At 37.8% G+C, this 18,209-nt stretch overlaps 1 protein-coding gene across 1 annotated transcript in view; it reads left to right on the top strand.

Annotated features, from left to right (window-relative positions):
- Positions 1–18,209, top strand: part of NEBL (nebulette) — a 91,632-nt gene that overhangs the window by 13,534 nt on the left and 59,889 nt on the right. Inside the window, exons 5-7 of the mRNA XM_009870844.1 lie at positions 1,902–2,012; positions 9,726–9,827; positions 11,418–11,573. Of these exons, the coding sequence (XP_009869146.1) occupies positions 1,902–2,012; positions 9,726–9,827; positions 11,418–11,573 (369 nt within the window). The remainder of the gene's footprint in view (positions 1–1,901; positions 2,013–9,725; positions 9,828–11,417; positions 11,574–18,209) is intronic.

Here is an 18,209-nt window from a genome sequence, read left to right as displayed (position 1 = left end):
CAAAACTAAACTGGATGGCTATTGAGCTCTTCCTAGCCTGTGATTGCTTCAAGGTTACTTAAATAGGTTAATAAGAATAATGTGAAAAGGTAGGGAGAACACAGCTATCAAAGAGCAAATCAAATAGTCCTACACTAAGCTAAAGAAACAGTCATATTTTCCCAAGGTAGCGGAAGCTCCATGGTAATTTCCGTTAGTTTTCTCACATTGGGAATTGATGTACTTTTGTTTCTTGATGTCTTGGTTGCATAGCCATTCGCCAACAGAAAAATATAGATGTTGAACCAGGAAAGTGGCAATATAATAACATAATCTGTAAATTGGTAGGTGACTGTACAGGTCTGCTGTTCAGAATGGTATTAACTGGGGAACATCTTAGAAGTGTCAATGTGAAGCAGGAGAAGTAACAAAACAATTTGTGGGGCATATGTTTATATAGTAATTACACTTTTGCAGGGGATTTTTTTGTTGGTGATGCTCCAATCTTAGAGATTATTTACTTTTCCAGCTGCAGGATGTAGTCACTGTAGTTAGGTTATGCACATTTTTTTGTTTCAAGTTGGGGTTTTTTGCAGAGGCCTGAACATGTTGGATTTACACTGTATAAGGAGATGACACTTTTTTAGTTTTTCCTAATTTGTTACTTTCATTTTTATAGTAGCAGTGCAAAAACCCCAAGCCTTTTTATCTTAATCTCTCAGCCTGTATATCATTTTGTAATCTGAGATAGTTAGAGCAGATATTAACATATTGCCTTGGGCGCCCCGATCTGTGACTCAGATGCAGTCTTGCTCCCTTAAACACAGATAGAACATTTTCTCACAGTTCTAGTATCCTGTCCTAAAAGAGGCTGAATCACCACCGTTGAGAGTTCCCATCTGAAAACTTTCACAGTATTCTTTTATTGCTATCAAGGATTTTAGTTTCAAATCCTTCTCCTCCTGATCGGCTTTCAATCTTATTTAGAATTTGCTGTTTTCTTGGGGATTATTTTAATGCTTACTCCTGAGAGCTATTAGAAAATGAATTTTCTTGATGCTTGCTGCTTCTTCAGGCATCAAAACCTGGTGAATTTTCTTAATGTAAGCCTAAAAGCTTCTGACAAGGATAAGTGCCACATCAGCTTTTCAGCAGTTTTAGTGTGTGAGTGTGTGTATGTGTATGTGTAACACAGCACAGTGAAAGCTGGATGAATGCCCAACATTGAGCTCAATTTCTATTATAAAAATAAATTTGTTTATAAACTCACAATCCAATTCCATTTTCCTTGACTATGTTGACAATTGAATGTAAATATTTTTCTTTCTGAATCTAGGGGCTCGTCAAAATGTGTTGCTAGTAATTTCCTAACAGTGAAAGAAATAGATGTTTGGGTTATGAGCATTTCATGTAGACCTGTTTGTGCATAAAGAAATGTGTCTGAAGGCACAAAAATATTTCTTGTCCTTTTTTTTCCTTCCTTTGTTTCTTTTTTTTTCCTGAAAACAGAAAAAAAAGAAGAAACCTGGAATAGTTACTTTGCTGATAAAATCAAGAGTATTTTGAGAAAAAAAAGGCAAAAAAGAGCTTTTGCTCATGCTTTTCTGTGTGCTGTCTTCTCACATTAAGGTTAATTTTCTGTTTCGGTTTTCTCTTTCTGTTTTGGTTTTCTCTTCTTCCCCATCTACTCGTACTTCTGTTGCAGTAACAGGCACAGAGAAATCTCTCTGTTGACTGTGCCTCATATGTCTCTGCTTCGGGTAGAAGCTGCTCTCATTTCAGGGTTCTGATTCCATTAAGGAGTTTAATTATTTATTACATTTCTTCCTGGATACAGCAAACTACAACACTAGGTTTAACCCAGACAATATTATTATACCTGCTCTGCTGAGGTCACAAAAGTATAATGTTGCTTTTTTTAGGTTCTCTATAAACAAAAACATGATGCTGAGAAAGGAACTTCAGATTATGCACATATGAAGGAGCCTCCAGATATTAAGCATGCCATGGAAGTCAGTAAATACCAGAGTGATGTAAGTACTCACCCGTCTGAAATGAGTTTCCTTGGTTTGGGTAGATACATCTATTATAGCTAGCTGAAATGAGTCGGGCTTGGAATATTTTCATATTTCATTGCTTGGTGGTTTTTACATTATTTGTTCTCTAGTAATTTGGGACATGATGTGTGTGTAAAATATGCTACAAGTAATGGTACATGTCTTTTATTCTAAACTGCAGTGGAAAGCAGTTATTGCTGTTCATTAGTAGTAATTCTTAAATGCTAGCACTTGGAAATAAAAACGCACACACAGATTCTCTGAAATTATGTCTACCTGTTTGTACTTTAGAAGTGTATAAAGCTCTTCATTTACATGAATACCAGCATGGATTCAGTGTCTTACACTGTCAACACTTGGATAGTTCTTCAGGAGGGAATGGGGGGATGTTTCTGCTCTGCTCTTGTGCACTGTTATGTATGTGGATAACTTTGTTCCTATCTTCATGAATATATATCAAATTTGTTTCAAAGAACTGTTTATGACCTATTGTACAGAATCTGAGTCATGGAGTTCATTTTGATGCCTAACATTAGTTTATGCCATTGACCATTGTGTTGTTCTTGTAGATTTTTAGCAATATTTTTAAAGTTGGAAGCTTTATTTATTTATTTGTTTGTTCACTTGCTTAGTTATTACAGCTGCTTCCTGACTTCTTTGAGTTCTTTATGTTATCACAATATAAAAGCCTAATAATAGTATTTACATTATTATTAGTGCCAAGTCAGGTTTTGATTTCATGGTTAAGCTAGCTTATGTTACCTCTGTGTGCCATTGCTGGTGGCAGAAATGCTGCCAACGTCAGCATCTTGAATGATACAAACACAACTTTGAAGAAAAGTGCATGTTAGTTTTAAGTTTTGTAAAAGCTTACGAGAAAAGTAAAGTTTAGGAGAATATTGGCTAAAATAGTGAAGTCGTTTTAAAGAGTACACAAAACCAGTAGGAACAGCTGACATGTAAGTACTTTAAAGTTACGATCCATTTCCATTCTTCTTTGGTGACCAAGTCAAGTCAGGCAAGTATGTAATTTTATAACTTGTTTCTCAGATAAACGGGATAATTATTTGCTGCTAACGGTGTAGAAAATGAAGTTTGAGTGTTCATTTTGAATTATCTTAAATTTATCCTATCTTCCCTACTGATAGTGTAACAAGCACTCTTAGATTATGTAGGCTGAAAACTAAATGTCAGTGTTAGATGTATGTCCATGTGTGCAGAATCTTGACAGCTGGCCACTGATTAAAAGGCTGCTGGAAAACTTCAGGGAAGCATTATGTCTGAAGAATAACTTTTTTTTTTTTCTTTTCTTTTCTGCTGGGAAATACCTGCTTTGGAACTCCCAGCAGTAATTTGCAACCTGCCTTGAGTGCAGAATTCCCTCTTCCTGTTAAACTTCAGCCGTCTCTGCTGTTGGAAGTATCAGGATGTCAGATTGACAGAGGGTAGGAGCTGGGAATAGGAGCTTCTCTGCCCATAAGCAAGAGATTTTTTTTTTTTTAACTAGCAGTAGCAATGATGGTGAACTGCTGGGGAGGGAAATAATGCTGGGAAGAATCTCTGTCAGAGAAAGTGGTGAGACCAGGAGGAATATGAGACAAGATTTTTAATCATATTCATAATGGTCTAAGGATTAGTAGGCTAGCATGAAACCCCTTTTACGGCTGTACATCACCTAGTAACAGTTAAGGAGAGCAGGGTAATGGTATGAGAGTAAATGGAATTCAGTTGTTTCATCTTTTTCACCCTTAAAGCAAGCAAAAAACCTCCAGAAATTAAGGCAAACATGTGAGGGAAGGATATTTTGATAAATGAGAACTTTTAATAGCACATTAAAAATAAGGAAAAAAATACGAAGGAAATTATTTTCAGCCTGAGTAAACTTCAAAAAGGCAAACAAGCATTCTGTATCCAACAGAAAGTTCTAGCCAGTTAGTTTCATCTGTTTAAGAACAGATTCTTTCTGGTTGCTCATGGGAAGCTGCAGTGCAATGAGGATATATCTTTATCACACATAAAGGAGCAAGTTATGTAAGTGCAGTTACTGTTCAGTGCAGTTACACAGCTCCTGCAGGTAATTGTTTGGGCACCATGGTGAATAGCTGCACACTTCTTGTTTTTTAAGTACAAGTTTAATTAAGAGCTGTATGGGTTTTCATCTGTGAGTCAGAGTGTGGAATAGCAAGCATCCCAAATATGGAGCAGTTGTCTTTCCAAACTACTTCAGGCTATTTGTGGAATCACAGCTTTGAAAATGCAGGGAAAAAGGAGGGAAACTACTGGGGGAATAGACGGATAAAGCTCTTTTATCCACCCCTCAGTACAGTATACCTATGGGAGTAGAGTGTGTGTTTACCTACAATGCTCTGCCAACTCAATTCAACCTTTGCATGCAGGGTTTGCGTCTAAGAGGATTAGGATGTGTTTAAGACTATTTACTCAGCCTTAAAATAAGGCTGACATTTATACTCAAATCTGTGAAATGTGCAATTTCCTTTAAAAAATAGGACTGTGTTCAACGTACAATACATTTGTGCTGACATTTTGAAACTGTCGTGCTGTAGGCCTTCACACCACTTTGAATATCATTAACATGGTCTATAAGGATGGGCTGAAGCTGCATAACAGGGAAATACTGTAAAATGTCCTGCACATTGTGATCATGTGTAAGAAAAACATTTTTCTCTTCTTCATACTTTGACTAGAGAAAATTGCTCTCAAAAAACCAAAAGTGACTTTTTTAATGATAGGGAATTTACCTGAAAAATAATTTAAATACCTCATAATTCTTGAAGGAAAGCATGTTTTTTCTGAAACAGATTATTATTCTCTATAAATTGTGTTTGTGTTTTGTGAAGTGAATGTTAATGATGTGACTTTGGCACACAAATGGATTTTTGAAAAAAGTAAAAAGTGAAGTAATCACCATCAGCATTCTGTATGTCTGTGCTTGGCTGATGTCATTTGGTTCATCTGAAAGTTTCCAAATTTGGGACTAAAATTAGGTGGTGACCCTTAAAAAACCGCTAGGTCACAAAATAATGATTTGCCTTATGAGTGGCCGAGAATGGAGAAGAAAGTAATTGGCCAGTGAAATGATGTGACAATGAAGTTTCTAAAGTAAAGAAAACATGTGTTACGTTGTGCTTTGTAGAAGCTGCACGTAGCAGTTGATGAAGGTTCTCAAAGATTTGGATCACATTTTTATCTGTTCCATGGTCCCTGGGATTTACGAACAGCAAAACAACATTAAATATTTGTGCAGCAATTTATATATTCTGCTTGGTTCAAATTACTGATTCTTCTTACAGCATTGCCTTCTATGAGATAAGAAAGTGGTATTCTGATTTTACAAATAAGGAAACTGCAATAGATTAATTTGTGGACATTTAAAAGGGAGCTTGGAACCCTAATATCTTTTCTGTTATGGCTGTATATGAAACAGTGCCACTTTAAAAATGTTAGTTGACAGTTGGGCAAACTTTTGCTATATGTATATGTACTTTGTAGTCCATATGATGTAAGTAGTGGTAATTTATAATGTTTCACTGACCATCTAAATCTGAATATTTCAGAAATCTATATTGTCTTAGAAGTAAGGGTTTTTTTCACGTTCAGGATATTGTGCAATCACAACTGCCACACAAAAAACTTTACATTCTTTCCGATAAGACCAAATCAGCAGATCTTAAACTTGATGAGCTTAAACACCATCTATAACATACCTAAATGTTGATGTTTGTTTTGATGCAAATTGTGCTAAAGTCAAGCTTCTCCTGGCTCTCTGTTCAGCATCTGCATTAGAAAAATCACCTTTCACTGACTAACTTTCTGCTGACAATGCTTGTCAACAGCAGGTCCCCCTGGACCACTTCCAACTGGTGCTGAAAATGATGTGTTTACTCCTGATGTAATTGGGACCAATCAATTTTCAAGCCTATTACGGGAAAGGATGACTGCATCAATCTGTAATGGGCCAGAAATGTGTTTGTCTCTTCTACATGAGCTGGGAAACAGTTTTCAACACCATTTGAGTGGGGATCAGAAAAGCTGTTGCCAATGATGATTGTCACCAGCTAGTCATATTCTTAGTGTTGATGGACCCCAAAGTGCAGATGAGAGAAGAGGGGGCAGAGACACAGCTGACAGGCCTTTAGTTAGTGGAGTTGCAGCTCTTAGAAAATACTAAGCAGGGACGAACAGTAGGTAAGAGACAAATTCTCTTGCAGATATGTGTGCCAGCTCCTTGCTGACTTCTCAGTGTGCATCTCAAGAGTGCAAGATTTGGTCATAGCTACTTGTACATATTTCAATAATTTATTACCTATAGCCTGGAATGATTTTGGGTTTGGAATAGGGGAGAAGACAAAAGTTCGCAGTCCTTCACACCCAGATGTGCTTGAGCCACCATGTAGCAGAAGTTTCCATTTCTTGATTGACAACCTGAGGTGTTTTGCGGCATTGTTAGAAATCTGATAACTTTGCAGCACTGTACTGCATTCCAGTGCACTGGTCTCATCATGATAGGTGAAGCATCTTCAGGACCCTCAGTTGAAATAAATAGACCGGCATGTTTATCCTCGGTGGACCTTACGCTTTTCTATAAGAGCTGGAGGTTTGGCCCTAATAAAATTAGCCCACTAATTATGAGTAAGCCCTGAATTTTCCATGTGTTGCAAAAACTACTGACATTTCGCAGTGTTTAATCGTATCTGGGATTAAAAATGAGAAATAGCTTTGGTTTAGATTATTGTTATTTTTTAAAAACTTTCAATGTAACTACTTTTTATTGTAATTTCAAATTGGAGTAGAAAACTACTTTAGATTTAGTGAGTATTTGTGATTTTTTATTTGCAACTTCAAAACTAGAGATCGTACAATTTTCTTTTCTCTTTTTTGTCCCTGCTTCTTTCTTGTTGGTATTTCCTGCTGGTTTGTTGTTTAACAAACCGTTTAGGTCTTTCACTGCTGCTTTTAAGTTGTCAGTATGTTGGTTACCTTTTCCTATGCAAAGGCCAGAATGAGTAGGTGATTTGTAGACCTGTGGTCCTCCTAAAACTGAGCAATTCTTGAGCCTTTGGTGATGTTTTTAGGTAGAGCCTGAGCAACCCTTTAAAGTGAAGATGGAGTAAGGGCATCATGTAATGCCTGGAGGTTCCAGTCAGTGTTTAAGTCTCTTGGTTAGGGACCGAACCAGCTCAGGATAAAAAATGGCCCCTTCCTTGGGTGCTTTTGCTGTTTCTTTTGTTGCTTGACCAGACTTTGTTTTCTCTTCTCCCCTCTCAGAGGCTTCTCCACTTTTGATCTTTGTGGTGCCCATGGGTGCACACACCAGGCTGGTTGCTTTGCCCTCTCTACATCTGTTCCCCTGCTCTCTTGGAATGGCTCTGGTTTTACTGTTCTAACATAGCACTATAAAAAAAAAAATCACTAGGTGGAACAGAATAGCAGCTGTGTAATAGAGGCCAGCACACTGTCCCAATGGGAAAGGGTCAGCATCCAGGGATTGAGGTTATTCAGGAAATGGGAAACGTATTTTTTCTTTCTTTGGCCTACCTCTGACAAACTACTGTTCTGCTGCATAACATTTTTATTCTCACCGGAGTATGACAAGCTGCAGAATGGAGCAAATATATATTGCAGACATTTGTAAAATGCTAGATGACTTTCCCTCAGACATAAGTAATAGGTATACTGGTTTAGGTGCAGGAAGAATAATAATTCACTCAGGGAAAGCTATAGCAATTGGCCTTGCATCTAATATAATTGGAAATGGTGAAATATAAAGGACTGTCACTGTCTTATTCCCCCCGCCTCCCTTTCCCCCTGAAATTAACCACAATCCATTATTTCATGTACTATATGATCATGTCATTTGGGAGCAATAAGTGACCACATTTCCTCAACTTTATCACCACTATTCTTGATTCTCTGTTGTTAAATTCACTCCATTCCTAATTTCTATTTTGAGCACATATGCTGGCCTTTAATTTGCAATTTACATGGATGATAGGGTGCTATTCAGAAACCTGTTTCTGCTGCCTTTGTGGTTTTCACCTCACCTCATGTGGTCATTAGGATGAACAGCGTATAATTAAGTAAATTCATGTAAAGCCCTGAATTGCAAATGCTTGTCTGTATATCTAGTTTCTTAAAAGTACAGAGGAAATCTAAACCTCACCAAAGCAAAACTTCCAGTGGTTCAAACAAGCTGTAGGAGCTGGTTTCTGTTTTCTTGGTAGGTGATACTTTGAGCTATATTAATTCTTACTTATTTATTTATTTACTTACCTAGCTATTTATTTATTTATTTATTCAGTGATTACACTTGGGTGTCACTCATTGTAGGTCAAAAATTATAAGATCTGTGGGCAAGCAGCCAACAGTAAAGCCTATTTAGCTTGTCTACTTAGCTGATGCCATATGGACTCAAAATTGCTTTCCTGTTGCCTGTAGAATATTTGCCAGAAAGTATTTTTTTCTTTTCTTTTTACAATAACATTTATACATATTATATTTATTGTTGAATTCTGCAGTTTATGGGTTCGTTACATTGGAGCCAGAGTGAAACTTTACATTGAAAATAGGAGCTAGGTGCGGAGGTTATAACTGAAGCTTGAAGCTGAGGACTTTCTTGATGTTGAAATATTATTTTGAGAGACTGATTCACTTTGTTAAACAACAGAAGAAAATCTGAAAGTCTGTCTAGTACAGAAGGAATTATTGTGATACTTTCTATTTCCTGTAGATTTTATTTTATGCTCTTTAACTTCTGCTTGAAACTTTAATTTGTCAGACACTTTTGAATACCAGGGAAGATTTTCTTAATCATTCAGAATAATTCAGTAAGACAGCTCTTGAAAACTGGCTTAGATTGGCACATGTGCTACAGCAAGGGAGAGGAAAACTACAGGCCCTGAAGAAGAAGAAGGATAACTTTAGTCTCTGATCTCTGTGATGTCCCTGAGGTCTCTGCTGTTCCTGTGATTGCTTTGCTAAATGGAGAATGTTTGGACTCTTCTACGTGTGGTTTAGCCTTCTAGGCAAAGTTTTGTGAGCCCGTTCATTATAACAGCGGCTTTCTCACAAACAGAAAGATTGTCTTGTACTCCACATGCTTGAACACTCAGCTGCCTTGTTCCCATGACTGTGTGAAGGAGCAGATAAGTGGAGTTGCGGGCAGTGGGGGATGCTGAGGTGGAGTTGTGTCACTGATTTACACACCAGCTACACGCCCGCTGCCCATTACTGAAAAAGAGGTTTGCTGTAGTAGAATTACAGTTTCTGTTCAGTGTAGCTGCAGTCCTCTAGGCTGCAGTGCTCAATATCGTAAGGGGGTTAGTTTATATTAAAAAAGGTACAGCACAGAGAAAAATGCTGTACTCTTAGAAGTCCTCTGAAATTTAATGATAAAACCTAGTATTTGCATCTTTGCATCACTTTAGTTTTCTACTATGCTTCTCAGCAAAGCAGTTTTTCATTTTAACACTGTATTTTATGCTTCTGAATTTCTTCCTTGTCCTGTTAACCTGTGTGTGGATCTTACTAAATTATCCCTGTCAAGCAGGACAGTGTTGGAGTAAAGTAGGCAGAGTTTGATGACTGAGTTGATAGGTCATTCAGAGCTTATTTGTAAACTTCAGACGTTTTTGTTTGTTTATGTTAAACAAAATGTTTTTTATTTGGCAGGTATCCTATAAGAAGGATGTGCAAGATACTCATAGGTATACTGAAGTGCTGAACAGACCAGACATAAAGATGGCAACTGAGATAACAAAGATAATAAGTGATGTATGTTCTCCTGTTACTCTATTTGTATTTTTAGACGCTTTATTTTATTTATTACAATTTTAGTCAAGGTTGTTTAGAATGCTACTGAAATTCACAAATGTCATGATCAAGATCAGAAAACCTGCAGCCCCAAGTCTGATACGGAAGCTTGATTTTAAAAAAAAACAACAAACAAAACCCAACCAAAAAAGCCACCCTTGCCTGGTATGTTACAAGCTTATGGGTTTCTTTTATTTTGATGTTGACAGTGTGACATTCACAATTACTGGTCGTTGATTGTTAAGCCTATTGAAGTTGGGTTTGTTTCAGCTTCATTCATCATAACCATTCTCAAAATAAGTCATATGCTTGTATGCTATACTGCACTTCAGAAGACCTATCAAGCCTTTTTTTCATCTCAGTACAAGAACAGTTCACATCCCAAGACTCCCCTTCCTCCTCCTGTCTCTGCCAGCAACAAGAGAGAAACGCAATTCCCCGCTGTCCTTCTGAGAGCTGTGCAAACACGCTGCTTCTTGCATGGGGGCTCTTCTCCCTGAACTCCCCTCTCAAATTCTTTGCCCTCCCACTGTGACGTCTGCTAATGGATAGGTCAAGGAGCAGTTTGAGAAGCAGCAATCTGTGATCTAGTTTAATATTTTATTGTACACAAGTCAAACAATATATGTATTAAAAGCTATGAACCAAGATTTTAAGTAACTGCTAACATTTCAGCGTGAGACTGACTAGGCACCTATGGAGAGACAGATACAAGAGACCTGAGATTTGCCTTTTGAATACTCATAATTTTCTGAATACCAAGAACTTCTGCTAAGTCTTGTGTTCGACACCTAAATTTACTAACTGCTGTTCAAATTCCTTGAAGTTAGAGTGGCTTTGGGAATTTTATTTCTGGGTCTCTTGTTATGTCCTTGCTGATTCACAGTGCCTGAGTAATGCAAGAAGCCTATTTCAGGCAATGGGTAATTTAGTTTGTGATACCGCAAAGCACCTATTGTCGATTCATCTGTGCTGTTTTCTAATGCATTGTGTAAAAAAAAAATTGCAGAAATTTGCATGGGAGGGAGTTCAGCTGGAAAGATCATGTAACATCAGCCTTGTGGGACTAATTCCATTCTATTACGCCAATGCAGCCCCACTGACATATCCAGCAAGATTGCAGTGGTAAAGCTGAGGGTGGAATTTGACCTTATGTTTCAGAACCTCCCCCCTCAGCCTAGCTTTGTTTCAACACTGTTTTCAGCTGCTACAAATAATCTTGTGTAAACTGCAGACCCTGCTGTAAGAAATGCTGAGCCACTGTAACTCATTCTGCCTTGATTGGGAGCACAATATTTCTCAGGCTTAAGCTATGGATTTCGTTAAAGTTGAATTTTCTGAATGCTATGCATTGTGTTTTACAATAAAGAAATACTATGTTGTTAAGGAGCTGAAGCCTGAGAAGGGCTTTTTTTTTGGCGCTGATTATAATAGTAGTATCAATGCAGATCACTAAATTAAACTTTTTTTACTAGCTTTAATGCTTACATTTCTCTTGATAAAACAAAAGTAAGCAACTTAATAGTGATTCATATCCATTTTTTTTTTAAGGCTAAGTACAAGAAAGGAAGGGGAGAGATGAATAAGGAGCCTGCTGTACTTGGAAGACCAGATTTTGAACATGCTAAAGGAGTTTCAAAACTGTTAAGTCAAGTAAGATTCTGTCATTCTACAATGACTTCATTCAGATATCTCATTGCTAGTAATGCAAGAAAATATTTAGATTTTTAGATTATTATCTCTAATTGCATGAAGATTATGTTCTCAAACTTTTCATATAGTATTGCAATGATAGCTAAACATAAGATTCTCAGGAAACAGAATATACATTTTTATGTAAAGGTACAATGAACTTTGACTGTTACAGCTTGTGTTTTATGGACATGGTGTGTATTTATACAGATTATCTAGGATTTCTAAAATATTAACTGTAAGTAATTTAGAGGCAAATTTTACTGGGCATTGAGTTTGAGTGGAACCTTACCCTGTGATTAATTCCACTGAAGTAACTGGGGTCTTTTGTGTAACCGCTTGCTAATGTGAGTAATGGGATCTGAATTTGGCCTGACATAGAAACCATGCACCGTCCCTCCTCCTGAAACGGAACCTTTTATGTACTGTTTTCTGTTATATATTAACCTCAAAGAATTTTTTTTTTAAAGAAGAAATTTGGAGGGATTACAAAAGGGAAGCCAAAACCACAAATATTCCCTCTTTTCCTCTTAAGATTATATAAAAAAATCTACGCATAAGACTTTGCTGCAGATCAGCCTGACATTGTGAGAAGGGATTTTTGCCTGCTGACCTGTTGGGTTTTTTTCCTCTTTCCCACCCACTCCCCCCCTTTTTTTTTTCTGGAGTAGTTCTTTAACAGTGCCTTGCATAATCCTTGCTAGTAATCCTGCCAGGCTACACTTAGAGCTTTTGTAAACCCAGGAACAAATTCTGCCCTCCTGTAGGAAGAGGATAACACCCTTTGATTGGAAAAGGCCGTGTCAGCCTTCCCAGAACTAGAAAAAACCCTCAACTATAGTAGTGTATACACTAGAACAGCCCAAAAATCAGTGTTGTGTAACAAGTACTTGTGATTGCACTTGCTAGATAGTAAACATCTTCCCTGGAACTAGGATAAGATGAGAATAATATATCATAGAGAACAAGCTGCAAAACAGTGCAGTGTCTGTTTGCAAGAGGTTGAGTTCCTTTTGCTGTCACCAAATGTTGTCCTTGGATATCTGCTACATGGTTCCCTGTTCTATACTGGACCATCATTAACTTTGAAGCATTAATACTGCACAAAGGGAAAAAGAAGAAAAGACACTAGTTTTTATTGCTTTGTTAATGATGTGTTCAGAATCAAAATTAGTTTGTGCTTTCCGAGTAGACTGCTTTCTTTCGGTTTGTATTGGACCATGTGCTCATTTCTCTGGTGATGGGCAAGTCTGCTAAGAGATTCTTTTGCGTTTAGCATCATGCAGGCTTGGAAGTCAACCTGTGCTTTCTAGGAAGAGACAGAGCAGCGTTGCTTAGATCTGGGTGTCACTTAAGGAAAGGGAGCTGCCTGTCATTCAGTAAACACCTCTAGTAGTTTTTAAAAGGCTTCATATCTAAATTTAGTGTGTGGTATCCTTTATTTCTACTCAGTGGCTGTCTACACACTCCTTTCCTTGCAGCCTGTTTCAGAATCTTGTGGGTTTGCAGCTGCCTGTTGTCACTAATGGGTCCAAAGCAGATCCCTTTCCAACAGCCCTCTCCATCTCAGTAAGGCTCATACCCTTGAGGTTGTGGCCAACAATTGCAATAATCAAAAAATACCAGCTGTATCATGGGGTCCTGCAGGTTGATGCTGAGACAGCTGCATCATAGGCTTTATCAATGCACTTTTATCTCATTTTTATTAGATGTGCTTTTCCTCTGGGGCAATGCATACTGCATCTGCAAAAACTTTAGAATAGAGTCTTTTCACTGCAAGGGACTGGGATGGCAGCAGTTCTAGTCCTTCTGCAGAAGAGAGTGTTTGATGTGCAGTTTTAACTTCTTTAGAGAGTCAGAATAGTGCAGAATAGGCTTGGATCCAAGTTTTGGGATCCTTCCTTCTCTTGTCCTCTCCTCAGTGTATGCTCTTGTGCCTGCTTGGAGAGTGTGTGATGGGCCGTGTCCTTGTAGAAAGGGAGACAGTGCTTCAGCCTGATCCTGGAGTGCGGTAGCACGGAGGCTGTGAATACCAGGCTGCTTTCAGCAGTGGGGAGGTGTGCTCGGCAATTCCCCACCTCCTCCGAAGGGAAGGCAGTGACCATGAGTTGTCTAATGCTTTTTATATATTATTTGAATCATTATAGCACTTAAACACACTGATCATAAATCAAGAGCACAGAAAAATGAAGATGACCCCTGTCTCCAAAGAGCAGGGTGATGAGGCAGGATAAGGAATGCACCTGTGCTGTAGGAGAGGAACAGCCCTAAATATGGGTCAGTCATGTCAGTCCTCTTCATGGAAGGATCATGAAGCAGGCTTGTAACAATTACAAGATCTAAAAAATAGTAAAGTTAATGATCTCTTTATTGGCTCCAGACTTTCTGGCTTTTAGGATTTTCGTTTGTTTCTCAGCAAATGGGTGCATTGTAAACTTTTTGTGCTGAAAGTTGATCATCTCTCTTAATAGCATGAATCTATAAGCTGCGACATGCAGAGAAATATTAGTTATTTGACCCTCACAGTAAATTTGCTAAGTTGACAATTCTGATGGATGTAATGGGAAGAGAAGATGATAACATGTTTTAATGTGGTGCATATGGGTGGGTAATTTAGGGAGTATAGAGAACAGGAGCAAGAAGAGGTCAGGCAGTGTGGGTGTAATGAAGGGAGAAAGCAATCAAGGCAAGCAGGAAGGCAAACAAATTGAAGAAAATAGTGTTAATGTTTGACTGGGACTCTTAAGGCTCTACAAAATCAGTACACTCTCTTCCTCCCCCCTCTTCCTTTTAAAAAAAATAAAAATTAAGAAGGCTTCTGACAACAGTAGCAGCAAAAATAATAGCTCCGAGGACTAGTGTATTTACCCACATCACGTGGTAACCCCTTTCTGTTGATTTTAAACAAATTTAAAACAGAAACTGTGATAGCCCTTGAGAAAATATGAAACTTGTCAATTTGCTGAATGTACATTGTATAATTTGCATTATTTTTTGTAAAAACAAGCTGTTATTTATGTCTTCTTTATGTCTTCTACTGAATTTTATTAGCTTTTCCAAAGAGCTGCTGATATGGAGTATTCCCCTTATGGTGTTCAATAATTGGTATTATGATGAATAATTTTAGACATTCGTATTTCATGCTGGATCTGGTGCTTATTGTTTAAAGGATAAAATTGTTAGAGGTGGAATGCTTTTCAGAATGTACCTTCTCTGAGGTTATCATTAAAAACACAAGGAGCCTAAGATTTTCTCTGTCCTTCATTACTTTAAACTCTACTAGTGCTTTTAGCAACCACTACTTTAATTTAGCTCTTTGTTCGTTACATTTCCTTCAATATCTGTGTCCTCTGACAGGTTTTTCATTTTTTTTAAATAGGTTTTCATATGGTCATGAGGAAATACTATAGATGCAAGTGTCTGCCTCATCCTGGGATACCAGTGGTTGAATGATTCAGTTTTTGCAGTTTCTTTGTAAATCTGAACAGTGGGTGATGTCATCCACTTCTGAAACTGAACACTCCCTGTGTGAACAGCTTTGAACTACAGATTTGATTATTTGATTTAGGAATGTTGCTGCAAAGCTTCAAAAGACACTGCTCTGTCCAGCTGCAATTCTGACTTTTATAGGTTTTGTGCAAGGCCGGTGAGAAGCTTGTTTATCCAGGCCTTATTTAATTCCAGTTTGGTTTCTCAGGGATGTTGTCGTTTTAAAGGCCTGCAAAGTCTGCTCTTTCTTCAACAACAATTAGCGAGCATCCTCTGTGCATTTCTTTTAAATTAACCCCCACTACATACTCTCTAAAAAAATAAATAAACTTAAGACTTTAATTAAGATGATAAGTAAGTGGCCGTCATTTAAAACCTTCATTAAAGTAAAGCTTTTGCTTAAGCATGAAATTTGTAGATGAGCTTCCACTAGCAACTGTCATTTCTACTCCCACTTCTTGTTTGCTCTTCTGCCATGTTATAGCATTGCTAAGTCCTCCCCCCCCTTCAGACGTTCTGGAAATCACTGATGAAGTATTTTTTCTTCCTTGTGTTTAATCAGAACCCTTTCTCTCAGGCATATTTTTTCCCTTTATGGTGTATTCATAACTGTGTCCTCTTCAAAAGAAGGATAAATACTGTGTGCGCTTCTTCACAGTGACTCATCCATGGGTTTGCTTTCCTCTCTTCTCCTTCTCCCACTGCATGCTTTCTTTGAAAAAGGAGAAAGAAACAGGAAAATACCGATGAAAGAGAAAGTGAATGTGTGCGTAGCTTTCAATGAGATGAATCCCCTATGGCAAGTCAGGGTTAAATTACTGCTGGAAGTGCTCCTGAGATACTGCCAGGGTCATCTGATATTATCGTGCAGCCTCTGTCTTGCCCCAGAGCGAGATGTGTGGGGGTGTTGGGGAGGAGAGAGAAGGCACTAAGCAGAGCAGCCAGAAGAGACAGCAGGGCTCAGGGATGCCAAGACATTTCTCATGGCAACAGGAACACTCACAATTTGTTTGGTGGGTATTCTCCTTAAACTTGGGACTCTCCTGCACATCAGCATCAGGACACGCAGCCCTGTGAAGACTGGGCTCACTGGCTTCCCTCATTCCTTCAATAGCAGTGATGTGATCTTAAGTGACACTAATGAGGATTTGTTACTGAAATCTCTAGATTGAAATGTATTGCTAAAAATAAGGTCTTTTAAAAATTGCATGAAATGGCTGCAGTTAGAAGGCGGTAAGCCAATTGTGAAGTGAGGTCCCTTTGGCACGGACGCTTTCACACTTAACGGGAGCATCAAGGACTATGTTGTACATTTGGTCTGTGTGCACAGTTTGTGGACGTATTTTGGCTGAGCAGAGGACAGCCAGCAGTAGGTGAGTTGATGCCCAAGGAGTAAAAGACAGTTTTGCTCACCATGCTGACTTGATCCCTGGTTTCAAAGGCTTTTTGAATCACATATTCCAGCACTGCCTGATTTCCATTAGATGGCAAGCTTTGGATACATCTTTTAAAGGAGAAAATCCCTTTGATTTATCCTTTCACTGCTCCTACAGAGTATGGATTGCCTTTGACAAAGGCAGTGTCTTTGTATTCAGATATATGCATTTGCACTTGATGCAAAGCCAAGGCAAATATCAAACAATATGAACCAGATGAATCTACCAGGAGGCAATAGATATTCTTTTCTAGAGCTAATTCGAAAGATTAGGAAGCTTATCATGTGTTCAGATAAAGTTTCTCCTTAAAATGTTTTAGAGTTCTCTTCCTTTGAAACAATAATGTAAGTGCTGGATTCATGATATATATCTTGAACGTATATGGTTAGTTTCTCTTTGGGTGACTTAGTTTTGACTTCTTATCCTGATTAATGAAATATTGGGCATCATTGCTAAATGTAACGAGGTTGTGTAAGCTAAACCACGTGGAGAGTCTTTTGAGGCAAAGAAGAAGTGAAAAGGAAAAAGGAAGTTCATCCCACAACTGAAGTTGAGAAAAAATAATTTTTGAAGGAGACTGTTTGAGGTGGTTTAACCATTTTATCAGACATCATGTGGGAATAGAGAAAAAAGGAATAAGGAAAAAGCCGTTTATTTATTTATTGCAGAGCGTGGTAAATTATAATGGATGTTGCATAGGCTCAGATACCAGGTGTCTGACTAACATTCATGAAAGCAGCATAATTCAGACTGAATTTTATTCTCCTCCATTATGCCCAGCTGTTGGAAAGAAGCAAGGCATGTGTGCAAAGTCTCCAGATGTTTGATGATCATGCACAATAAGGGGGGAAAAAGAAGGAGCTTTACTATTTGTTTAATTTCATATTTTCAGATTGTGAATTCAATTCTTCAACATCTTTTGTGGGATTTTTGTGATTTGTTTCGTATGCTGTTGCCTCAACATTTATGTATTGCTCATTTCCTCTTACATGTGGTGTTGTTCCCCCTTTTGAACAAGAAGAAAAGAGAATGAAAGTGATGTCAGACAGTCATTTAATTATGCCTTGTAACACTGCGGTGAGGTGGGCATTGCCTCCAAGAAGGGACTGTGCTGCAGAGAGATTTCTTGGGGTCTCATGGGAAATTTCTGGCAGAATTAAAAATAGACCTGGGGGCTTTGGTGACAGCCTAGCACATTGCAAGTGACACATGGACCTGGTGGTGGGAAGACAGCCGAGCGGGAAGCTAGTTTCTGACAAATATTTGAAAAATTTACAAGTGATTTATAAGTTTTACAATTTATTAATTTTCTAATTTTTTTTCATTAAAAACACTTTTAAAAGTTAATTATGAATTAAATGATTCTTGGTAAGTAGGTAATTATTGCTAGTCAAAAAATTCTGGTTTATTTGATTACTCTGCTGAGTCATATGGTTTTGTTTATGTTTCCTTTTTATAAAAACTTCAGCACCAGTAATCACACATAACAATCTTTTAAATTTTAGTAAAGTTCAGATACATAAAAATTACTTTGAAACCAGCACAAGACAGTCACAGGTGTGGCTAAACCAAGCTTCTTTAAACATCTTAATTGTAAAGATTTATGGATAAGACAATTGCCTTTAATAAGCTCTTTTGTAGTCTGAATTCTCTGTGTCTTCTTTAAGTCCTACATGTTAATATTAGATATGGTTTTTTTTGTTTTCTGGTGGAAGGTGAAATACAA

The sequence above is a fragment of the Apaloderma vittatum genome, unplaced genomic scaffold (genome assembly GCF_000703405.1).
Source record: "Apaloderma vittatum isolate BGI_N311 unplaced genomic scaffold, ASM70340v1 scaffold7296, whole genome shotgun sequence".
NCBI lineage: Eukaryota > Metazoa > Chordata > Aves > Trogoniformes > Trogonidae > Apaloderma > Apaloderma vittatum.
The sequence above is the reverse complement of the archived record's forward strand: the minus strand, read 5'-3'. Positions and strand labels throughout refer to the sequence as shown.